General features: G+C 45.3%; 1 protein-coding gene across 1 annotated transcript in view; it reads left to right on the forward strand.

Moving 5' to 3' along the window:
* LOC139340976 (calcineurin subunit B type 1) overlaps positions 1–22,503 on the forward strand; it is a 25,299-nt gene continuing 2,796 nt past the window's right edge. The window contains exons 1-5 of the mRNA XM_070977153.1: positions 1–285; positions 10,185–10,224; positions 19,969–20,145; positions 20,907–20,966; positions 21,350–21,534. Coding sequence (XP_070833254.1) covers positions 283–285; positions 10,185–10,224; positions 19,969–20,145; positions 20,907–20,966; positions 21,350–21,534 — 465 coding nt within the window. The 5' untranslated portion in view covers positions 1–282. The remainder of the gene's footprint in view (positions 286–10,184; positions 10,225–19,968; positions 20,146–20,906; positions 20,967–21,349; positions 21,535–22,503) is intronic.

Below are 22,503 nucleotides of genomic sequence, written 5' to 3' on the forward strand. Positions count from 1 at the left end.
GTCAAAGCGAGCCTCCTCCTCCGCTTACTGTCCCCTCCCAGCGGGTCTCCCTCCCTTCGCCACTGCAGTGAAAGCCTCGGCGAAGGAGAGAGCGACGGAGAGGAGTTCGTGAAGCTGGGTAGCCTGTAAAGCCAGGACGAGACCTCAGAGAGCACCACAAGCATTTATATTTTTTTATATTTCTCGTCACAACTCGGCGGCCTACCGACTCCCCCTCCCCTCCCCTCTGTTTTTACCTCCGTGCCGTTCACATCGCCTGGATTTCATCATCCGACCTGCAAGATGGTAAGCGGCAAAGCTCCTAATTTCACCCTTCGCCGACTGGTAAACACAGCGGTGGGCAGGCCTGGGCTTTCATGTGTCGAATAATGTGGCGTTTTGACAGTTTGTTTTCGCTTTGCTTTGAGTTAACAGTCGACCGCGCAGAGCTCCGGCGAGAGGAAACGCTTTTTCTCGCCCACTTTCGGCGCCCTCTCCGCGCTGGAACCCCCGGGCGGACGGCAGCCTGAAGCCCGTGGCCCAGATATTTCTTATCCCTCCTCGGCATAGCCTTCACTCTTATTAGCAGCGAGGCCCGTGCAAATGAGTTTTCGTGGCACAAATGTTCGCTTTTCGAGGCCCAGCTCGGCGACTCACTGTGGCACACTTCACCCGTCGGGCAGGGAAATGGAACGTCCGCTCAAGTTGCGTCTCCGCACTCACGTTCGTTCTGCGTTTAACGTGGAACCAAATGTGTCTGTACGTTTTTCTCGGCAGCGCGAGGCTGTGTTGACAGTTGCAACATTGTTGCATTTGGGCTCAAAGAAGAGGCCGAGGCTACATTTGTATCCACTCACAGCGCACAGAGGAGGCTGCCATTGCAGGCCACAGGACTGGCTCGTGCTGTCCTAATTAATTGGTTAGTCGACTGTATATATTTAAATAATACATTCACGCATATATATATATATGAGGATGAGTTGCCTAGTAACCGCTGAGCATCCTTGTAGTGACCAGTAAGAGTGGACCTGACCAGGCAGCTGAGTCCAGTCTGGATTGAACTTAACCCGAGCATCAGAACTGTCAGTAAGGAAATGTAAGGGCGTAGCAAGGAGTTGTAGGTTTTTACGCCTCCCTCCACTGTCCTCTCTCTCTATTCACCCAACCACAGATCAAACACACCTCCACGGATCAATCCTCTGAGCAGTTATTGATGTCCTGATGGCACAGCATTGGCAGCAGCAGCAGCCATTTGTTCTCAATGGGTAGAGTCTGTCCAGGAACGACTGCTTTACTGTCCTCTTGTCTGGACAGGGGAAAAAAAGCCACAAGTCATTGCTTACAGTTTGTTTGAGGTAAAACATTAGCTGCTTTATCAGATCTTGAGGAAGTGTTTTGGCTTTTATAGATTTTGGTTGCTTAGACTTGTTATTCATGAGTAAACTCAAACGTCTGTAAATATTGACACAAGCCAATGATCTGTCATTATGTATACAAACTAAGGCTAAGCTGATAAATACGCCACACAGATATAAAGACTTATATTAGCTTATTGCAGATATGTCAGTATCAGTGTGTATATGAGCTGATAAGCATCAAGCAATGTCACAGATATGTTTTGAGGTCATTTAGAAACACTCACCATTAGAACCACATGAGGCCTGGTGGTTTCAGCTTGTCTTATTCACAGCTGTTTAAAACCAAATTGATTTGATTGACCCTCAAAATATCCAGCGTTGGTTCGGCTACAGTGTGAGCACAAATGTCAACAAACAGCTACAGCACAGTGTCAGAGAATCTCTTGACTCTCTTGTATTTACGTTCACATTTCAGCCCACAAAGTGTGAACTCACCCGAGGCCTGTTCTAAGAAGCAGGTCCTGTGAGTCATCTGGACACATTTGCTGAGTAAAACCTCAAATGTGGAGCATTGACTGATGTTCTCAGTTCTGCAAAACCACACAACTTGGTAAACCGCCTCTTTGGAGCAAGACCCTGGTTGGATATCTACTACATAGCTGCCAGGAGCTCACGCATTGTGATTCAAGGTTACTGTGCCAGAGGTTATATTCGGCATATTGTGGTGCCTCTGTAAAAACAAAGAAGCTCATACACCACTCACAATGGCTAGAATTAAGAGGAGCATCATCTGTCCATGACTTTCATATCATAAATACATTAACCAGAGACAGGTAAGGTAAGAAAGCGCAGAACACCTTGTTACATTTGCCCTGCAGTGGTCTGCAGTGTCTGCCAGAGGGGAGAAACTTGGGGCATGCATGTCGCACAGATAGTGTGCCAACTTATGGCCTGTCAAAATGTATTCTTCTCTGCTGCAGGGGGAGGTTGGGGGCAGGGACACACAGTTGCTTAAGCATGTAGTGGAATGATCTGATGCTAAGGGGACCATATGCTGCCTAGCAATCAAGCGCCACCCACATAAGGATCGAGCTGGAGCTAATGTAAAAGAGATAAAAGCCCCAGCGAGCCACCAGCAGAGGAGATGATCAACACTACGTGATCCACGCCGCACTTCCAACCAGCCCACTCAATCTGGATTTATTCTCCTCACTGGCCGTTGCATCGCTGCAGTGCCGGGCTTGCACTGGGGCCAGCAGTCAGTGGCACTGGCCAAACTCTTGTCAGTTTTGTCAGCAAACATCCATTTGTCTGGTATGTCAGCCTTCGTGTGGTGACATTCAGAACATTCGAATGGTGTGCAGCTTGGGTAGATTGCCTCTAATTACTGGTTGGAATAGGTTGTTTAGGGGCGATAACGTGTGTTCATTAGTGCTCAAAAGTTGAAAAGGTCAAAAAGCACGTATACATGTAATACATTCTAGCCACTGATGCTGATGTAGTAGGAGGTGAAGAGGGGTTTAAAAAGCTGGTTTTAGTTTTGTGTTGGTTGGAGGTTTTTTTTGTACACCTACAAAGTTTCAGTAAAATGATGAATCCGTTGCCTGTTAGCGAGAAGCAGAATCTATGGCTGATTTAAACCACCAAAATAAGTGTTTCTCTATGTCTGCCTCATCAGCATTCAACACATCAAATGTGCTTTATGTCATTAACCCCTGAAAATACATTTTGTGCACTACAGTGGTAGCAGTGGAACCAACAGTATGGTGCTTCATTCAGAGATGAAGCAATGCATGGTATTAGAAGATGGAACATTAATGAAATTGGGATATTACCAACCAGTAGGGAAAAGTTTACTGAACCCCAGTGAATACCAACTAACTGGCTAATATTCACCCGTTTCATGAGTTTTAGTGGGAATGGTAATTTTTGTATTTCATTTTTCCTGAAAAAAAATCTAAACAATGACGATGATGTGATCTTTTTCTGGGGTCTTAACCAAACAAACATCTGGAGAATCTGATTTTTAGGCCAGGGCATCTCTTCAGCACCACACTGCTTCATTTATATTGATATGTTGTGATGCATTTTTCCTTTTATGAAAAAACTGCAGCTCCTGCGAGTTGGATATTGCTCTTGGCTGATTGCAGTTTCAATATTATTTTGATGAATTGTTCAGCCCTGTAGTTTTATATCAAACTGTGATGGGAAGTTTTGTGTTGTTGTTGCTGGTGCATGTTGTCACCTTTCCTTGACTTCGTCATAGTCGAGCCCTGATCTCATTCTGTTCTGGTATGGAATTGAACACTTGGTAAATACAGTATAGCTTTATCGCCATTAGGTTAATGCTTAAGAAGATTTAGGTATTGTTAGTTTGCATGGTATTATGAGGCCTCCAAACCTTGTATAGGTAAGTCCAAGTCAGGGATAGAAATGGCTGAGAGGATTAGCTCTGCCAGAGTTCTTTCAGGCAGCTAAGATTTTGGTAATTATTTTCATATTTGCACTTGACTCCTTAATCTGGCGCAGATCCTCGACACACATGTCAACACAGAAGCAGGCATACATGCAAGCGCACCTACTCAGACGATATTACAAAACAAGAATTGCAGGTGAGAGGTGACACTTCGAGGAACAGAAGGAGAGTAAGTGAATGTCTGTGCAAAGAGACAGATGACTGTAAACTTCCAGCAGCTCATTTTCTCATTTCTGTAATAGAGCAGTAGGTTATTAATGATTCTGCGTCAGCTGGTTATTGGCCTGGGCTTCGCCTGCTCTACAAAGTTTGGCTGAAAAATGGAGGGGTGAACTCTATTTAAAGACCAATCTGAAAGCACGGCTCTGCTCTCTGCTGTGGCTCTGGGGGGTTGAGTATGTTTGTCATGAAGCTTGGCTATATGGCAGGCTTGATACTTGCAGACACATTTGTGTGGAGGAGGGGAGTGTTGTGGTCCCTGAACTAATCAAGCAAGCAAACCAGGAGGAGAGGCATATGCGACACACTCTTTCCACCTCTGAAAATAACGTGTCACTTAGATGCATTGTGTGGCAAAGTAACTTGAACATGCCAAGCTGGACACACAGCTGTGTTTGAAATGGCACATCGTTTTAATTGATTGTGCACGCACATACGCACACTGTACAGCCAGGTAATGTAATTGATTTTGAACAGTCATTTTTGCCTCTCACATGTTCCCAGAGCTCTAGACAACAACATCAGTTTGCATGCATTTATTCCATCAGCAGTCCAGCACCGTAAGTGTTCGCAATGATTAACTTCTCTAATATATTTTACAGTAACATAAAACAGAGAAAAGCAGCAAACCCTCATGTCAGAGAAGCTGGAAATGTTCAGTATTTTTCCTTAAAGAAGATTCAGACAGTTGTTTTCAGTAAGTTCTCAGCCAGTCGACTAATCAAGATATTGTCGCAGCGCTGCTGTACTTTCTGAGGTTTCCTGTGCTGATTGCTGAGATTTGTCGAGCCTCATAAATGTGCACGTGATGACATTTGATCACAAACTTCTGCTGTGATTCACTGAGGTGAAAGACGCCGCAGCGTCCGCCAGCTGTTTGGATGCTGAATGCAGATTCTTGAGGCTGATGTTTGTTCTCATGATCAAATCAAGGTCCGGTGCGGTGTAAGGCACAATATCTCAGGCGTTTCAGATTGGACGCATGCCTCTGCTTTGCAATTCTGCACTATGCTGAATTGCTGGATGCAGACACAGCAGTGCTTCTTAATTTTTAGGATTTATGCAAGTCATCGCTGCACTGAGGGCACTCAGAGAAGGCCCACACTGATTCGAGATCGAATATATTGACAAGTGAGGGAATGATCGATGATTGGTTTTCCTACGCTCATAGTGAGGTGAATTTAACTTGCAGGCTGAGCTAAGATGGCATCTGCGCCCTGCTGTTGGACAGATACAAGAAGAGGGGAAGTAGCACCTCATGCCGCTGCTGTGCCCTTTACTAAAGCACTAAACCCCTAAAAAGCACAGATAAGGCAGCCAACAGGTGGATGTGTGTGTAACTGTGTGTAAAGGAGATGGGTGTAGCTGGAAAACAGCGTTCATGCTGAGCAGACCTGTCTGGGATAGATACAGGCTGAATGAGAAATCTCAGGTTTAGATCAGGTAGAACCTTTTGTTCTTACTGCCGTTCGAGCTTCAGCGAACATAAAATTTAATATGAACAGGAACTGGAAGGAACTTTTTACTCCAGTATAATGAGAAAGTTGTGATGGAAGGATCACTTACTGCTAATCAAATATTAATATGCTATCATTTGATTGAGCTTTTCTTCGGAGCGAGAGCAGAATGCTTTCTCATGTCCTGTCAGAGGTGCCTGAGAAAGCGCCCAGTGTGTGCAGCCCCCTGTCCTGTACTCCCCAGCCTTTCGTGTTATGACTGGGTTCTGTGGGTCTATTATTAGCCGGGTTTTTGGGTCGGCCGTTACGCTGCTGCTGAACCAGCGACGTTGCCAGACTCTTCATTATGCAAACCATGTTTTGTGTGCTAAGGCCTAATTGATTCTGAATGAAGCGTGCATTATTGATGAGCCAACACGAGTCTCCCTCTTCCTCTTTCTGCCTCCATTCCTCTCTGTGTATATGCATGATGCCTCTTCACTTTGCTCACCTCTTGTTCTGTGTATTTCTGCATTAGCATCTACGTAAAGGAGCAGCTCAGCATGAACTGCATGAGCGCTTGTTGCAAAAGACTTGAAGAGTTACTCCTGACCCCTCGTTAGCTACGCCAGTGACCTAAGGCAGGCCTCAGTAAACCTGTAATCCTCAACACCAAATCTGCTTTGCTGTAAGTCTCTTTACCTTCAGGGACCCTATAGCCAGCACTTACTATGGATCTGGATACCCACCATTTTGTTCAGGTTTTCTTTTCTTCACCTTTGTAAGCTAAGACTTTATCACAAGACACCAATCAAATCAAGAGTCCAGCGTGTCAGTGCAGAAAGCGAACCTTCATTCATGTGGATGCACACACTTGTACTCTTGGTCTCATCCCTCTGCTGTTTCGGACTTTAATGGAAATCTCAAGTTGGGCTTTAAAATCCAACATTTTCCTGCATTGTGTGATAATGTTTGTTATTTTTTTGAGAACACATTTAAACAAGTCATAACGCTCAGTTTGCTCTTTGTCTTTCGTAGTTGTTAGTTATTGCCTTCAGTTTATTTAAGTGTTATTTTCCCATTTCATGATTAGCTTTTGTTGAGTGTTACCAATACGGATGAATGTCTTTGTCCTTCAGGCCTCCCACTGACTTGTCAGCCAAAGAAAAATGCACTTGACGTCCCCTCAGCGCTACCTGGTGATGTCCACTCTGCAGCAGCATCTACTCGTCCCAGAATAGATGCAAAGCTGCGAGGACACTGACATGTTTCAGCTCTTGGATCTGTTTCATCTGGTCTATCAGCTTTATAACCAAGTCTTCGTTTCTGTCACACGTCGCATTGAAGTTCCAGAGCTGGGTACGAGTTTTTGTACTCGTCGCAGTACAGTATCACTGAAACCTCAGTAACTCTGGGTGTGGAGCTATTTTTGGTGTCTTTTAAATGAAGTCTGTCTTCATGGCCACCAGCCACGATAAATGAAAGTCTTCAAACACAGTGAAGGGGTGTTTTTATGGATTTAATGTTTAGAACTCTTGGTTCATTTGGGGAAAGTCACTATGGGCCCTAAACTGATGAGACCTTAGGGGCTACAGTGAATCATTGTTTGTCTTTAGTGCAGACCAACCCAGTGAAGGTGTGAGCAACAACCTGCAGCATGGTGAGGGAGCCTTGAGAGCCTGTCCTTGAACCTGAGGTCTCTGGCTCAAGGCCTTGAATCCAAATTCCTGGTTTCCTTTAGCAACTCACTGTATCTGTACAGCTCCTGCCATGTTGCTCTGCAGCGGGTCGAGCTCTGTGTAGGGGAGCGAACAAAAGGACTTTTCCCTACAGGGATCAATAAAGTATCGCATTGTCACTATTACCCTCTGAGCCACCCAGGCAAGGGGACACCCAGCAATGGTGGAGTCAGACGCAACGCACGGAGCAGCACTGGAATTCAATCCCTTAAACTGGCAGCGCCCGGCCGCAGTCAACGTGTTGCAGAGAGGAAAACCATGTACATGTGGAGCTGTGATCGCCGCACCAGCGGCTGACTCCTCTCCTGACAGGGTGTCAAATGCTAAGTCGCTCTCCTGGATAATCCTGTGTCACCTCTTTCTCCTCGCTGCTCTTAAAATACCACAACTCCTCTGAGGTAATTCTGCTGTTGTACGGCAGCACAGCGATAAGCCGGCAGATGACATAACCGCTGCTTACTTTAGACGGGTCATTGTGTGTCGTGTTTTTGTGTGCCGCTGTGAGTCCACCTGTCCTAATGCATAACCAATATTCTTTACTTTGTCTTTGGTCCTAACTGCAGCGGCAGAGTTGTTTTTGTCGTGTTCACGCTGGAAAACAAGCAGGCCAGTCAAAAATCAATAAACTTTGTGCATAATTTACCCTCTGATTTTCAGCCTGTGAACAGTTTTGTGAAGAAAGATTCTGTTTGCTGTCAAATGTCAGAATCCTTCACATTGTAGGCTTTGCGGCAGTGTGTTGAGGTTACGTTATGAAGCTTGTTGAGCATTCTCCACGCGGGTATTTTGTGCAGACTAGACTTTGTGTCAATTCCAGTCATTCCTGGGATAAATGTGTCCTCAGTCCAGACTTCTGACTGAATTCCTTACTTCTGCGTGTATGATTTGAACCTTTCTGACTATGGCTTGCGCAAGCATCGATAAAGATGCTGCAGGTAGCGTTGCTTCCATTAGTTTGGAAGACCAGCAGCTGCAGTCAGTGGCTGGTGTCCTGGACTCTGCGTGTAGTCTGTCCCTGTTTGCATGTCCAGAGTGCCAAGCGCAGACTCAGTTTAGTATTCCTCGATGGGGCTGCAGGACAATTCCGGTCGATTGCTCGCTGGCCCGGGGCGTCTCTCTCTCTCTCTCAGCTGTAGGATCCCCATCCCATCACCCCCCACCCACACCCCTCTGCAACAGGGACTCCTCACTGGCTCCCATGTGAGCGTTCAGCCTCACTCTGCCAACAATCAGACTCAGGCTCAGTGGACACTGCAGTGTTGGATGGGATGCGGATGTGGCTGCTGAACATGAGCCAATACCACACACACACACACACACACACACACACACACACACACACACGCACGCATGCACAATGCAGTGTCTCTGGATACTACGGTTCACTTAAAGAGACTTTGCATTGTGCTGGAACATTTGATGGTGTGCGATGCATGATGCATGATTCGAGAGAGGCTGCACATGTAAATAGGAAACAGCCTCGAGGGGTTTGAGCGAAACATTCATTTAAAATGTTCACAGGAGCTGCTTTAAGTGGCTTATATTTGTCAAAGTGCGTGCAGTCTGCAGTTACCCCCTCGTGCACAGAAAGATTTCACCACTGTATTGTCTGCGTGTTTGTGTTTTGCCTACGAAATTAACTGGATAATTGCGTGATGACACATTTGCATTCATGAGTTGTTTTTTTTTATATCTGTGTTGGTTTTTTCTGTCTCTTTTAAAAGCACTGAGTAAAGTGCAAAATGTATCCAAGCATTGCCACATTTTAGTCAAAGCCATCAAAATATGCACAATCTGAAGGTTTTCTCTACAGAATGCTAACAGCAGTAAGAGTACAATGTGAAAAACGTTAAAAATGGTCTGACTTGTACATGTAGTGTACTCCTCTGGCCTGTCCTGACCTGAGGGATGAAAAGCTGCCTCTGTTGTAAGGTGCCGCTGTGCTCGAAGGACATGTGAACACGCTGACTATCTGAGGAATTCACATCCAGACAATGACGATGTTTCGCTGTTGAAGAGCAGGGAACCGTCGCCTTAAAAGATTTTTGACTTTGATAGAGGCATTCGCAGTCTCAACGCGTGACTCAGTGTCAGGGTTGACGTTCTGCCGCGAGCCCAGCGTGACCATGACCTCATGCAAGAATGCACAACACCACGTTTCTTCATCCGTAGACGAACCGCTAAACATATTGGCTGAAGTTACAAACCATCGCTTTTACTGAACAGTGTGGACTGGGTCCAGAGTCTGAGCCATTAGATTTACAATCCTGCCCGCTTCTGTCGATTGGCAGGATTTAACCTCCCGGTAATTAAAAAAACAACCTCTCCTTTGTATCAGGAGGTTTTATAATATCAGCAGCCGGTTTCTACAGACATCATTACAAGGCTGAATGCTCTCTCTGTTGTCTGCATTCGTCCTGCTGCTGAGTAAATGTAAGGTATGAACATGAATTCGGAGCTCACCACAGTTCACCAGGCGCTATTGTGTGTTAGCAGGTGCCTTTGTTTGAGACGGACGAGGAAGCAGCCGCGAGCTCTGCAGAAAATCGTCTGAAAATACTAGAGCTAGACTAGAGTTTGACCGAAAGTCTTTTTTTTTTTTTTTAACCGTCGAAGCATCTCATGAGGTTTGAATGAAGCTTCAGTCTGTCAGCATAGATGCATGCAGGCTGTTTGACTAAAGGTTTGAAACACTGAATACGATTTTGCAAATGCTTACATCTGCAGTATGGTTTTTTTCAATAGATTTTGACTAAACCAGCTATTGCCTGATTTTATTTGGCAAAAAAAAAAAAAAAAGATTTCTGAGTACAGAAAAGATGGAAAACAGTTCCCGGAAACATCTCCAGCTGTGTTTTCGGTTTACATTTTGCGTCTCTGCTGAAACTCCTGATAAATTCCATATAGCTTGAGGTTGTTCTGCACTGGCGTCTCTGTTAGAGCATAAACTGACTCCTCTGTTTCTGTCTTCCTTCAGGGAAATGAAGCCAGTTACCCCCTGGAGATGTGCTCGCATTGTAAGTATTTCAGTCTTTGCTTGCTCCAGTTGTGCAGTTGTTGAACGAGAGCGTCTGAATTCGTGTCGGGTGTAGTTCATCATGTGCAGGGTTTCCCCCAAAATATTGACATAGTCACTGAAAACACGGCGTTTGCTGTGTATTTCATCCTGAAATCATGGATTGTATGGATTCTTATGATGATGAAGTCAGTGAGCAGGACGACATTCGATTTACTCATTTTGCTGTTCGACATGATTCACATCCTGTTCTTTAGTTGTCATCCTGCTGATGAGCCTAATAGCCTATATATATATATATATATATATATATATATATATATATAATATATATATATATATATATATATATATATATATATATATATATATATAAAACTTCAGGATAATTAACTCTATTTGTCTGTAAATATGGCTGTCGAGACAAAAAGTCCATCACACCCACCCTATTATTATCTGATATGCTTAAAAAGTGTGTTGCTTCCACACATTTTGTGTTATTTCATGTTTTATTCATCATGTATAAGTGATTTCTGATTCTGAAGATTTCATCTTGAGAGGGACTCATATGTTCTCTGTCATGTTTACCCAGTAGACATATTTGAGCCCTCAGGAGGAGGAGGAGGAGGAGGAGGAGAAGGAGAAGAGCAGAGGATATGAGTCACATTTCTTCTTTGTCCGCCTCCTTCACCTTCCCCACCTGATGATACATCAACACAGCCTCGTGCTGCTGAAAAGTCCTCAGAGATGCAGATTTCTCTCCGCTCGCTTAGCTGCAAATTGCAGGATTTTCGCTGTGAGGATGTTGAGAACCAGGCTGAAATGGGTCCGCTGCTGCTCGTGTTTAATGAGCGCTGAGCCGGCGATGGGTCCCTCTGTGGTGGCGGCGTACTTCAGGGACCGGGCCGCTGTTTAGATTGACCTCATCACGTCTCTGAATCAGAGTCACGCGTGAATGATTGGTTGGACAGCAGAGCTGGAGATGTTTTGGCTGAAGAGGTGTTGTAAGAGGCAGATGTGCAGCAGTTCGTGACGGGGTCGTGAAGGATTTAAACTTGCATCAGTCTTAATGACAACATTTTATTTTCTGCTACAGATGCATTGCTTTAACCTGCAAGAGGAAAGCTGCTTTTTCTCACAGTAGTCGATAAGCATTTTAGAGCAACAACAGATTTATTTATCACATCCTTAAACTCTCTGATGTGTCATTTAAGAATCACTTGTGTCCTTCTGTTTAAGTAACTGAACCAATAGACACAGACATACATATTCAACATGACAGTTCTGGTTAGAGTGGGCACAGAGGATTGTCCATACTTAGACTGTACTACTGTAACATCATGGGGGACAGGACCTTGGCCTACCAGGCCTTCTAGGCATTCCTCCCCCAGGATTATGCCACCGTGGCGAGGGGAGGTGGGTTTGGATGATGCATGACCCTGAACCCATCAAGGACCTCTGCGTTCAGTCTGGGATATTTCCAGCGTCTCTCCATTTCTCTGCCTGTCTGTTTCTCTCTCTGTCTGTCCTCAATTGCCAACGTCTGTCTGTCTTTCTCTCCTGTCATTGACTGTCTGTCCTGCTTTCTTTTCCTTTTAAGACGACACGTGGGCACGAAAAACGAATTCTGACCACAAACGCATCACATAGCTGAATTTAAACAGGTGAAGACAGACGTTTTTCAACAATGTCAAACTAATCGGTGGCTAAATTAATAGAGCAGTCTGTGACCTATGAGGAATTGCTAAACTATAGGTTTAATGGGTGCATATAGAATAAAATGATGACTTTTGGTGCATCCATGTGCATAAATGCTTCTATGCTTCCACCATCCATTCAGTTTTTGTCCTCCTCCGTCTCCAACTTTCTTTTTTCTTTGATTTTATTCTCTCTCTCTCTCTCTCTCTCTCTCTCTCTCTCTCTCTCTCTCTCTCTCTCTCTCTCACCCTCCACCGACAGAGCAGCTGTTGAGCTTATCAAGTGCTCGGACAGGCAGGCATTGGCTGTGAAGAAATTAGCTCTGGCCTGGTGGTCAGATAGATTCACTGTGGTGCACCTCAACCTCAGTGCCCTCAGTGAGACGTGAACCAATGAACTCTTAACACCCACTCACGTGTGCCTGCCATCAGGCGATTCTTAGCTCTGTTGTTGCCATTCATAAGATGCACAGGAGGAGCTCCTCTCTAACATTGGCCTTGATAAGATGGATTGTGAACTAAGGTCATTATTCTGTGCTGGTGGATGAGTTTGTTTTTTGAAAGGCCCGTATCCTCTTATCAACACGGCGTCTCACCGCTGCCGGCTTAGCCGAGCTGAGATCAAGCAAAATTTAATGGCCGACTTGTGGGAGTGTGCATAATTAGACACACAAACCACAGAGGCACACACCTCCAAACACACACTCCCACACACACACACACACACACACACACACACACACACACACACACACACACACAAAACCCCCCGATGCGAAGTGCAGCAGCGAGCCTGAAACCATCGCGGGCCTTTCTGCGGCCGCCCAAAATAAACGGCGGGTGGCTCGCTGGAGTTCCTTGTTGCTAGGGGTTTCCCTGAGGGCGGGAGCCAGAGCCTCTGTTGGTCAGGGGTTTTCTGATGACGGCACGGCTATAAATATGTACACCGCATCAGTCAGTCCGCTGCCCTGCTTCGTCCTCCGTTTGCTCTGTGCAGGCGAGCTGTACATCATCTGAGCAGCCAGAGCGATCGGCCTAATGCACCGAGCACTGTGGCTCTCCTCGCCTGCGTGACCTCCTCGTACCAACGGCCTGCACGAGAAAAGACCGAGGGATTGTGTGTGTATTTGCTTTTTCTCTAGTCCCAGAAATGATCTGATGTCCAGATTCCCAGGTAAACCACGGTCTGCTCCATGCCTTCCTGATGAAAACACTAGAAAGACCAACACCTTCAACTATGTTTGAACATTAACCACAATTATAGCCAATTAACCGTCTTCCTGTGATTTATTTTCCTTAAGAAAATGCCTCATTGTTCTCCACATTGGAAAACAGAAACTACAAATGTACGAGTTTGTGCAGAGTTTCGAGGGCTGTAGCAATCACGCTAGTTTTACGTTTGTTGTCAGATTGTTTTTAGGCTGAAAAAAAGCCCAGTTATTCTGCAGTGATGGTGAAATATAAAGATTCAAGCAGAGCAATCCTGAGTCAAACACACTTCCCATAATGCAGCTCAGTAGTGTCTCTTCATTAGACCCTCGGTGGCTCTTTGCCCTCAGTTGATTTAGTCTTCCTGTTCAGTCATCATCAGATAACTTTCATGACATCATCGGGGTTCTGCAGCTGCTCTCCTCATGACCGCTGAACTGATTTGTGAGTTCCTCTTTAATGATTATAATCACCGGCTTTTTTTAATCAGCTTGACTATTGTGCACTCCTGATATGTTCCCTAGATGACACTCCAGCCGCAGTGGCTCAGTAGAACCCCATTATGCTAATTGGCACACCAGTGTCATGTGTCAAACATGTAATTACTGAGCTGTGCATGCAGCCTTCTCGTGTTTACCCTCACCCCACCCGGCGTGTTTGGGGAGCTATATGCAGCAGAGTCCAGGCTGTAATTATCAGTAACATACCAGCTGAAGTTTGCTGTGCATGTCGCTCCCTCCCCTGCTTGTCTCAGTTCAGGTTCGCTGTGTTAATGCAGTCACATGTCTCCATTAATGTGCAGGGTGCACCATTCGAGGGCTGAGCGTGCTTAAGAGGACAAATTCATTAATGACATTTCGGGAACATTGTGTTTTATAATTAAACAAAAATGGGGAGGAAAAGCCAGTTGCACTTAGCAGATTTGCTGTTCACGCAGCTGTGCTGCTGTTTAATGGTTAGCTTGAGCGAGCCGACCGTTAGCTGTGGTACCGGTAATGTTGCAGGGTTAAGCAGAAGGTTAAGTGTGCAGCTAGAGCTGCTGCCCAAAAATGAGGTTTTTGACAGCTTGCACCACTTACAAAAACACTGATGTTGAACTTTATGAAACTATTCAGATTGTGGTTGAACTGAAGTAAGAACGACTACATTTTTAGAACAAGTATCAGCAGCTGCACACGGAGAGAAATCTGTCCTCATGATTGTCGTTAACACGTATTGGACTTGCATTTCCAGACAGCTTGAAATGTGCAGCCTTAGAATTGAAGTTCAGTATGTGACACACACACACACGCACACACACACACAGCTATACAAACAGTAGAGGAGGATGTGAAAGACAAGCAGCAGACCAGAGGGAAGGCCGTTTGGTTAGCCGTTGCAGTATTTTTCTTATGTAAATTGATGCTTATTCGTGAGTGACAGACCGTGTGTGCGCTCATATGCTGACACCACACATATGCGTGTGTTTTCATGTGTACACCTCATGAACAGTTGTTTGAATGTTCCTCCTTCTTTCTTGTGTGCGTGTGCATGCGTGTGTGTGCTGTGTGTGTGTGTGTGTGTGGGCTACTTTGGGGGGCTAACGGGTTCCAGTTGCTTAGTAACACAGTTGAGGGTGCATGCAGCGCTTATGAAAGTGTGTGTGTGTGTGTGTGTGTGTGTGTGTGTGTGTGTGTGTGTGTGTGTGTGTGTGTTGTGCTGTGCGGTGGAGTATATGAGATTATCATAATCATCTCACAGTTACATTGGGTCTCCCTCTGAGCTGCTCATTAGCATAGCGGTGCGAGGAGCCTCTATGACTGTGCAGCCCTCTCAGAACGCACTTTCTTTTTCGATAGTTGTCTCTCGAAATGAAAAATGCATCCCTGGGTGTATTATTCCTCTATGTCGTTGTTTTATTCCAAATAAAAGTAATGAAAAGCGCACGCTTCTGGATAATGACATCAAACCCACATCCCTTCCTCTTCCTGTAAAGTGGAAAACTGTTTCTGCTGAATCATCTTCAGCACTCAGGAGCTCGCTGTCTCTCGTGGGACAGAGGTGTGCATTTGAGTGTCTGTTTGCAGCGTCGCCCACACCATCGCTGCCGCTCAGGTATACAAGCCGTGGCCTGACGCTGTGGTTTAAAACACGTCCGTCTCCTCCTCCTCTGCAAGCGGAGGTCACGGTGGAGGCCTCGATCAGCAAGAACGAGGTGCATCTTGCAGGTTTCATCCCAAAAACACACCAAAGCAGTCGTTTACAATATGAAATGCTTCTGCAACAGTAATTTTCCTTCCTGTCTGCAGTTGGATGTTGGAGGTGTCGTTGGGATATAAAAAAATGAGGACCTCGTACCTGTCCTCCTCCCTGGCTCTCAGCACTTTTTCATCAAGTATGGTCATTTCAGTAACACAGCTGTCCTCTCGATGCTGTGACACCGTTCCAGTTTTTTTTTTTTTTCCTCTTGTCAGCAAACCAACAGCCACTTGTAGTTTATTTGTTGGACAGCGTTCAGTACCTGTCATCGCAGCACATTTTGAGATTTTGGCTGCAGTTAAAGGAGGATGGCAGTCAGCGCTTGTAAAGCTGGTGATCTCGGAATTTAAGCCTTTTTTTTTACTGCGCTCTGTGGAAAGAGTTTGCATAACAGCATGAGATAATGTAGTTGAATCAGAGAACCTCATTAGTTTATTGGGTGTTGTCTGTGGAGCCATAAACCTCCAGCTATGCTCTGATTCAGGGATCTCTACCTCTCGACTGTAGCAGTTTTCAGTACCAGCCATATGTCGGAGAGGTCAATTAAGCTAACTGCTGTAGTAAAAGTCTTAATCACGAGTTTTATTTGGCTCGACTGGGAGCCGTGTCTGTCTGTGATGCTGGCAGACTCAGGACTTGTTGGTTCGAGACCGGGAATGAGACTCAGACTGTGAGAAAGCCGTTGTCCTGGCTGCCATGAATAATGCACGTACCTACTCACTTGGCAGCTCCAGACAGCAGGAAGGGATCTGGGCACGGCGTTCAGATGTTCCCCTCTCAGCGACTGCTCCGAAGTTTGCTATGCGTTGTACCTGTCAGAGCGATTCTTCATCTGTGCGCCGGCTTATCCCACTGGCCTGACTGTGGAGCAACAGAGGGAAGTTAAACTGCGAGGAGAGCCGGTTTGGAAGATTAAAATTAACGTCTGCTGTTTGGAGATGAATTTGCTTACAGAATGAAGAGTGTGTGCATTTTCTTTTGGGCTGCAGCTGAATTGATTATTAGCTCTACGTATGTGGCGTGGTTGGCCAGAGTGGGATTGGAGCCTCTCACCCTGATCGTGTTGGTGCTTTTCAATGTGTTGAACTGCACAGAGTCTAATCTGAGCAGGAATCTTTAACCTTGATAGTTTTCATTTTCAACCTTTCTTCTCAGCAGTTCAGGTCAAACTCTCTGTACTCAAGTAGTGAATTGAATTCTCTCCTCTCCGCTCATCCGGCAACCCCTGAAAACAGCCCCCTGACATTTGTTGAGTGCTTTTTAATTATGAAGTCACTGGCGAGCAGAAAAGGAAGAGCTGCTCTCTCAGTTGGTCTGGGCTGCTGGTCTTGCACCCACTCACAGAATGTGGGGTGTGTGGTAACTCCAGGAAGCGTGTCAGGAAGGAGCTGAACCCTAAACCACAAATATATTTAGAACTCAAACAATAAAAAGACATGTTCCACGGGCTAACGTGGCGTTGATTTACGGCGGGCACGCAGCCTCGTATGGTGGTTATGCACAGCTGAACCGCTGTGAGCCAAGCCGGTGTCGATGCTGCGAACAGGAAACAGGAGGCCGCTGATAAGGAAGTGTTTTGTGTCAGAGGACAGCCGTGTGCTCGGCTCTGATAACTCACACCTCGCGGCGACACAAACCCTGCAGGAGAGATCACGTTTTGCGCGCTCGTGTGCAGATTCATCGTGTTTCTGGAGTTGACGGGAACATGGAAACAAAGCAGTAAACCGGCATCTACTGGATGTGTGCAAAAATCATGGAAATGAGACACAGTATGACAAACATCCATTGTGTACTGAATGGCTGTGTTTCCTACTGATGCTCAGAGCACAAAGCTGCGTATTAATCAGCATGCTGCAGAGGCTTTTACATCACCAATTTAATTTACCAGGTGCTTGCACAGCACACAGACACACTTAACCAGTGACTGATGGTAATGCTGCAGATGAATAAGAGAATAATCCATCAAGGACCAACTTATTTATTCAAGCCATCAGCGATCTGCAGTCGTAATGTTCCTTTTTTAACTGACTCTTACTACCACATTTATTAAACTTGGGCTGCAATCATTTTCATTATTGATTAATTATTTTCAGAGTTCAACATCTGGGTTACAAAATATTTGATAGCCTAAGGTGGAGTCGTCAGATGTAGAAACAAGAAAATCAGCAAATAATCACATTTCAGAGGCTGGTAAATGGACTGGATTCGTATTCTGTGTTTCTAGTCTGCGTTTTCCACTCAAAATACACACAGAGCATTGGGAGAAATTTCTCAGAAATTTCTCAGAAATTTCTCAGTTGATGCCCGTCAGTGATTTAATGACACCTTTGAGCAAACAAAACTCATTGTTATCAAGTGACTTCCTCTCAGCTATCTGCCACGTAGATGTTGAAAGAACAAAAGAACAATAAAGCCCCGTCAGCGTCCAGTAGAGGAGCATTGCATCGTAACTGCTTTACGGTATGTGTCACAATAAATGTACGGGAATGTTGGTGTTGACACGTGTTGACTGAAGGCGGTGCACGCTGATAATCAGCACGTCGCAGCAATAGAAACTCGCACACAGCTCGCTGTGCAGTGGACTTGAGCAGGTAATGCTGCTCTTTGCTGTTTGGGTCCTCGACTAACGCTGTTGCTGCTGCTGTGGTTGCGTTCATCCCGACTTTCTCACTCTCTCTCATTCCTCCCCTGCTCCTCCACCACACTGGCACTCTGATTAGTCATCGAGCTGATGTAGCACAGCATGTCCGAGCGTTGAAACCCAAAACACAGCCCCCACCCGTCTCCCTCTCTCTCTCTCCACATCACATAATAAAAAGCAGACATTGGATAACACCCCGTCACTTCGGTTTGTCTCGTTGGAATTCAGACACCCAAATCTGCACATGCACATGTAGAAAAGCTGCATTCGATACATTCCAGCAGGAGGCTGAAGTGATATTTCCTTTTTTTCCAGTTGTCAGATTCAATGTAAAATAAATCTGATATGATGCAAACTTTTTTGCAAGCCTCTTTCACACTGAACATAAACGCCACTCACACCCACCGACATCTGGCTTTTGTCTTCAGTGGGAAAGGGAACGATCTGCATTCATTCCCGGCTCAAACCGTCTGCAGTAGTCTCGGGTATTCAGCGGCTCCACCCGGGCGGTGGCGCTGATTTCCGCCCCTTTTCCTGCACGCTGATGACATGTGTTGAAGTTCTGGACGCTGGAGTGTAAATATTGCAAACAGGATTGTCAACCGTTATGCTCTCTTTCCGTCCCATCATCACCATTAGCACTAATTTTGGTGTAAAAGTGTCTTGACGAAGCTTCTTCTTCTACTCTGTGCTGCTGTCGTAGTTTGCGTCGTAAGTCCACCTTTTGTTTACCTGAGCCAGCTGTCCTCATCACGCCTCCTTCCCTCTGCATTCAGATGAATAGATACATACAAACTGCTCAAAGTAATCTTCAAATTATCTGTAAATCACCTGTAAATTATCTGTGCAATAATCTGGGCAATAATTGGTGCAATAATCTGTGCAATCCATTCTGTACATAACAGTCTGCAAATACAATTTATAATTTAAGATAATGTCTATTTTTGTTACACTCTTTTGTATATACTTATTGTTTTTATCTAATCTATCTTTTACTGGTGCTGCTGTAAAGAAGAATTTCCCCTTGTGGGACTAATAAAGGTATATTGAATTGAATTGAATTGAATTGAATTGAATTGAATTGAATTGAATTGAATTGAATACATGTAGGACCCCAGATTAAAGCAGGCCTAGTAGTAATTTGTGGTTGGCCAGTGGGATCATGTGACTATTTGTGAATGAGCTTATATAGTAATTAAGAAGTGGCTTTGTTATTGTCTCTGGATTACTCCTTGCCATCGCTCAGTGCACCGGTCAGGGAGTTGGGTCTGTGTCTGATGGCAGGGGAACGAAAGATTCGGACGCTTTGTGCTAAAAAAGCACCAGCAGGCAACAAAGGCTGTAAGTCTGCAGAGAGTTCAGTCCGTGTATCTCTATGTGTCTTTCTGCGACTTCCTGTTTTACTCCTCCTCAGATCTCATTTCTCTGCCTTTCCCTTTTCCCCTATTTTAGGTTCACAGCAGGGTTGGACCGGGGTTGGCTTCATGTAATGTTTGCAGTCTAGCAGTTGGAGCTTTTTCAACAGATGCACCCATTTCAGGGCTCTGTGGAACAGAGCGGAGCAGAGCACAATGTGCTGCGATTACTGCGGGCCTGCAGCTTTGAGCGGTGAGCTCAGTCCTGTGCAGGCCGGAAGTGGTGTCCTTGACCTAGTTGCGAGTGGTGGCTCCTAGAATTTCTGACTACTGTTCGTGCAGGTGTTAGCAAATGGTGTTTATATTTTGGCTCCATGCAGGTTATTCTTCATCCATCTTGGCAGAATGTTGCTGCAGGTGAACAGTGAGCTGGCTCTTTATTTTTGGCTGCTGAGGGGCGCCATGCACTGACCCCCTTCATACTTACAGATTGGTTTTCTTCCAGTGTTGATGAGCCAGGAGACGGAGAACATCAGCTGAATGTCCACAGAGCACATGGCATTGTCTCATCCGGATCTTCTCCCTCTCTTTTTGTCTCTGTCCAGTCGATGCTGATGAGATTAAGAGGCTAGGGAAGAGGTTTAAGAAACTCGACCTAGATAACTCTGGCTCACTCAGTGTGGAAGAGTTCATGTCGCTGCCGGAGCTCCAACAGAACCCGCTGGTGCAGAGGGTCATTGACATATTCGACACGGACGGGAACGGAGAGGTGGACTTTAAAGGTATGCAGCTCTGGTGCTTGACTTTGCAGCTTTCTTCTGCTCTGTATTAGTCTGTGAACTGCTGATATGATATTGGTACAAATATACTGTAAACAAACTGGAATTGCCTTCTACGACAGACCTGGAGTCAGAATCCCCTTAAGTACAGCAACGATAAGGAGGAAATGTGTAGCAAAACCAGTTTTGTCAATACGAGCATTCATATTTCACCACTATGTAAATCAGCAGCATGAAAGCATCATGACGCATGCGCCGAACAACCACCAAAACAAAACCAGGAACGGCCACTGCAAGAACTTAATCCACCATTAATACCTTTGCAAATACTGCACATCCTGTAGGTAGATGATGGCAGAGGACATAAGGGTTCATGTTAATGCTGCATTAAATGTCTCTGTACTGCAGAGACTTGTGTTTTTTTTTGATCCAGTGATAGACAGACAGCTGTAGCATGGTCCATTAGCATTTAGTGTGATTTGAAGCTCATTTTCTGTAATACAGATGATTAATAGCAGGGTCCATGCACAAATACAGCATCCAGCGTCTGAGCTTGAAAAAGAAATTTCTGACTGAATACATGACAGAGTTACATCCAGCCGTAGACATGCTGTTAATCGTTCTTCATGTTTTAAAATAGGAATCATGTCATGAAAACAGGAAAAGTTGTTTATGTTTTGTGTTTGTTGATGTGAATGATTGTTGGTTCACCGCTTCCATTATCTCAAACCTGCAGCGCTGATTGTTGTTCTCTCTTCTCCCAGAATTCATCGAGGGAGTCTCACAGTTTAGCGTCAAGGGGGACAAAGAACAGAAGCTTCGATGTGAGTAAAGCTTCTCCTTCACTGAATCCACATGTGGCCAGAGGTGTGCTGCCTCTGGGTCGACGCCTCTTATCCCCAAACGTACCTGCTTGTTCTGCTGCTTCGGGACTGAAACCAGCCGGGGGTTTGTCCCCTGCGTCTCCCCTGTTCTGTTTGCATCTACCTGCCCGACTGCGACAACAAAAAACACCCTCTGGGGAAAAATCAGTAATTGTTAAGCAGTACATGAGCCCGGTTTATTATGTGGAACCATTGCTCAGTGTTGGTGAGGTGGGCGACCCTCAGAGGCTCATTTATCAGACAGTTTGATAAACCTCTGTAGCTGTAGCTGTCTAACAGATTGACTCTCCTGCACCCCCCCTCCGCCCCTCCCTGCCCCACAGTCGCTTTCAGGATCTACGACATGGACAAGGACGGCTACATCTCCAACGGCGAGCTCTTCCAGGTGCTGAAGATGATGGTAGGCAACAACCTGAAGGACACGCAGCTCCAGCAGATCGTGGACAAGACCATTATCAACGCAGACAAGGACGGAGACGGCAGGATATCCTTCGAAGAGTTCTGCGCAGTAAGTCCGAGCTGATGACATTTCTGCTGATGCGGCCCGTTATGGTGAAAGCAGATGTTAAAGGGGCAAAAAAAAACAAAAAAAACACCTCAGATTTTTGAATTGGCTCAAGAGCACCGGGTTTCACTTTCACGCTTCCAGTTGAAATATGGCGTCAGGAGCTGTAACCATCAGCTGCTGCATTCTTCCTACATATGATGGGGCGCTAAAAATACTGAGCGAGTACTTTGGCTGCTGTAGTACTGGAGTCTTGGCCTGAGCAACAAATAAAAGATTTATTCTACGCTGAGGCCATACAGCTGTGAAATGAGCCTGTGACTGCTGTAGAAGACCATTCCAACACTGAGGAGCAAAGATCTGCACAACCACGAAGGCTTTTCTGTTGTAAAGTCCTCGATAGCTGAGCCTTAATTGACTGAAGATAATGTTATTTATTATTTGCTTCAACCACCAAACACTCCCAAACAAACCTGCTTCACACTCCTAACTGATCCACAAGAAATGACCGTAAAGGTTTGAAAAAGCAGAGAAAATATCAACTGGCTGAGAGGATTAAATGCTTTAAAATACCTTTTTAAATGGTTTTGGATTCTGGATCTGCACTCGTTGGACCTCAGGAGCAAAGGATCTCTGTTAAATAACCCAAAAACTCAGCTTGAAGGCCGTCACAGGCTTTGTAAGAATTCTGTAAGATAGTTTAAGTTCAGGTTAAGACGCGGCTGCTCTTTTACAGGCCAGAAGATAGAAATAAGTTCTTATTGGAGATAATTTGGAAATGATAGAAAGTGCAAAGAAAGGGCTAATTAATCATCATCTGATCATCTTATTTCAGATCAAAGAGCCAAGCAAAGTCTCTTTCAACACAGTTAGCGTCCTCGCAGCTCGCGTTGGAGCCCACTGGAGCCGTGCTCTGAAATGAAACCAGTCGTGACTCTGACAGACTTGAGGCCCACATTTGATGGCTGCCTC

This window comes from Chaetodon trifascialis, chromosome 13, assembly GCF_039877785.1.
Source record: "Chaetodon trifascialis isolate fChaTrf1 chromosome 13, fChaTrf1.hap1, whole genome shotgun sequence".
In the NCBI taxonomy this organism is placed as follows: Eukaryota; Metazoa; Chordata; class Actinopteri; order Chaetodontiformes; family Chaetodontidae; genus Chaetodon; species Chaetodon trifascialis.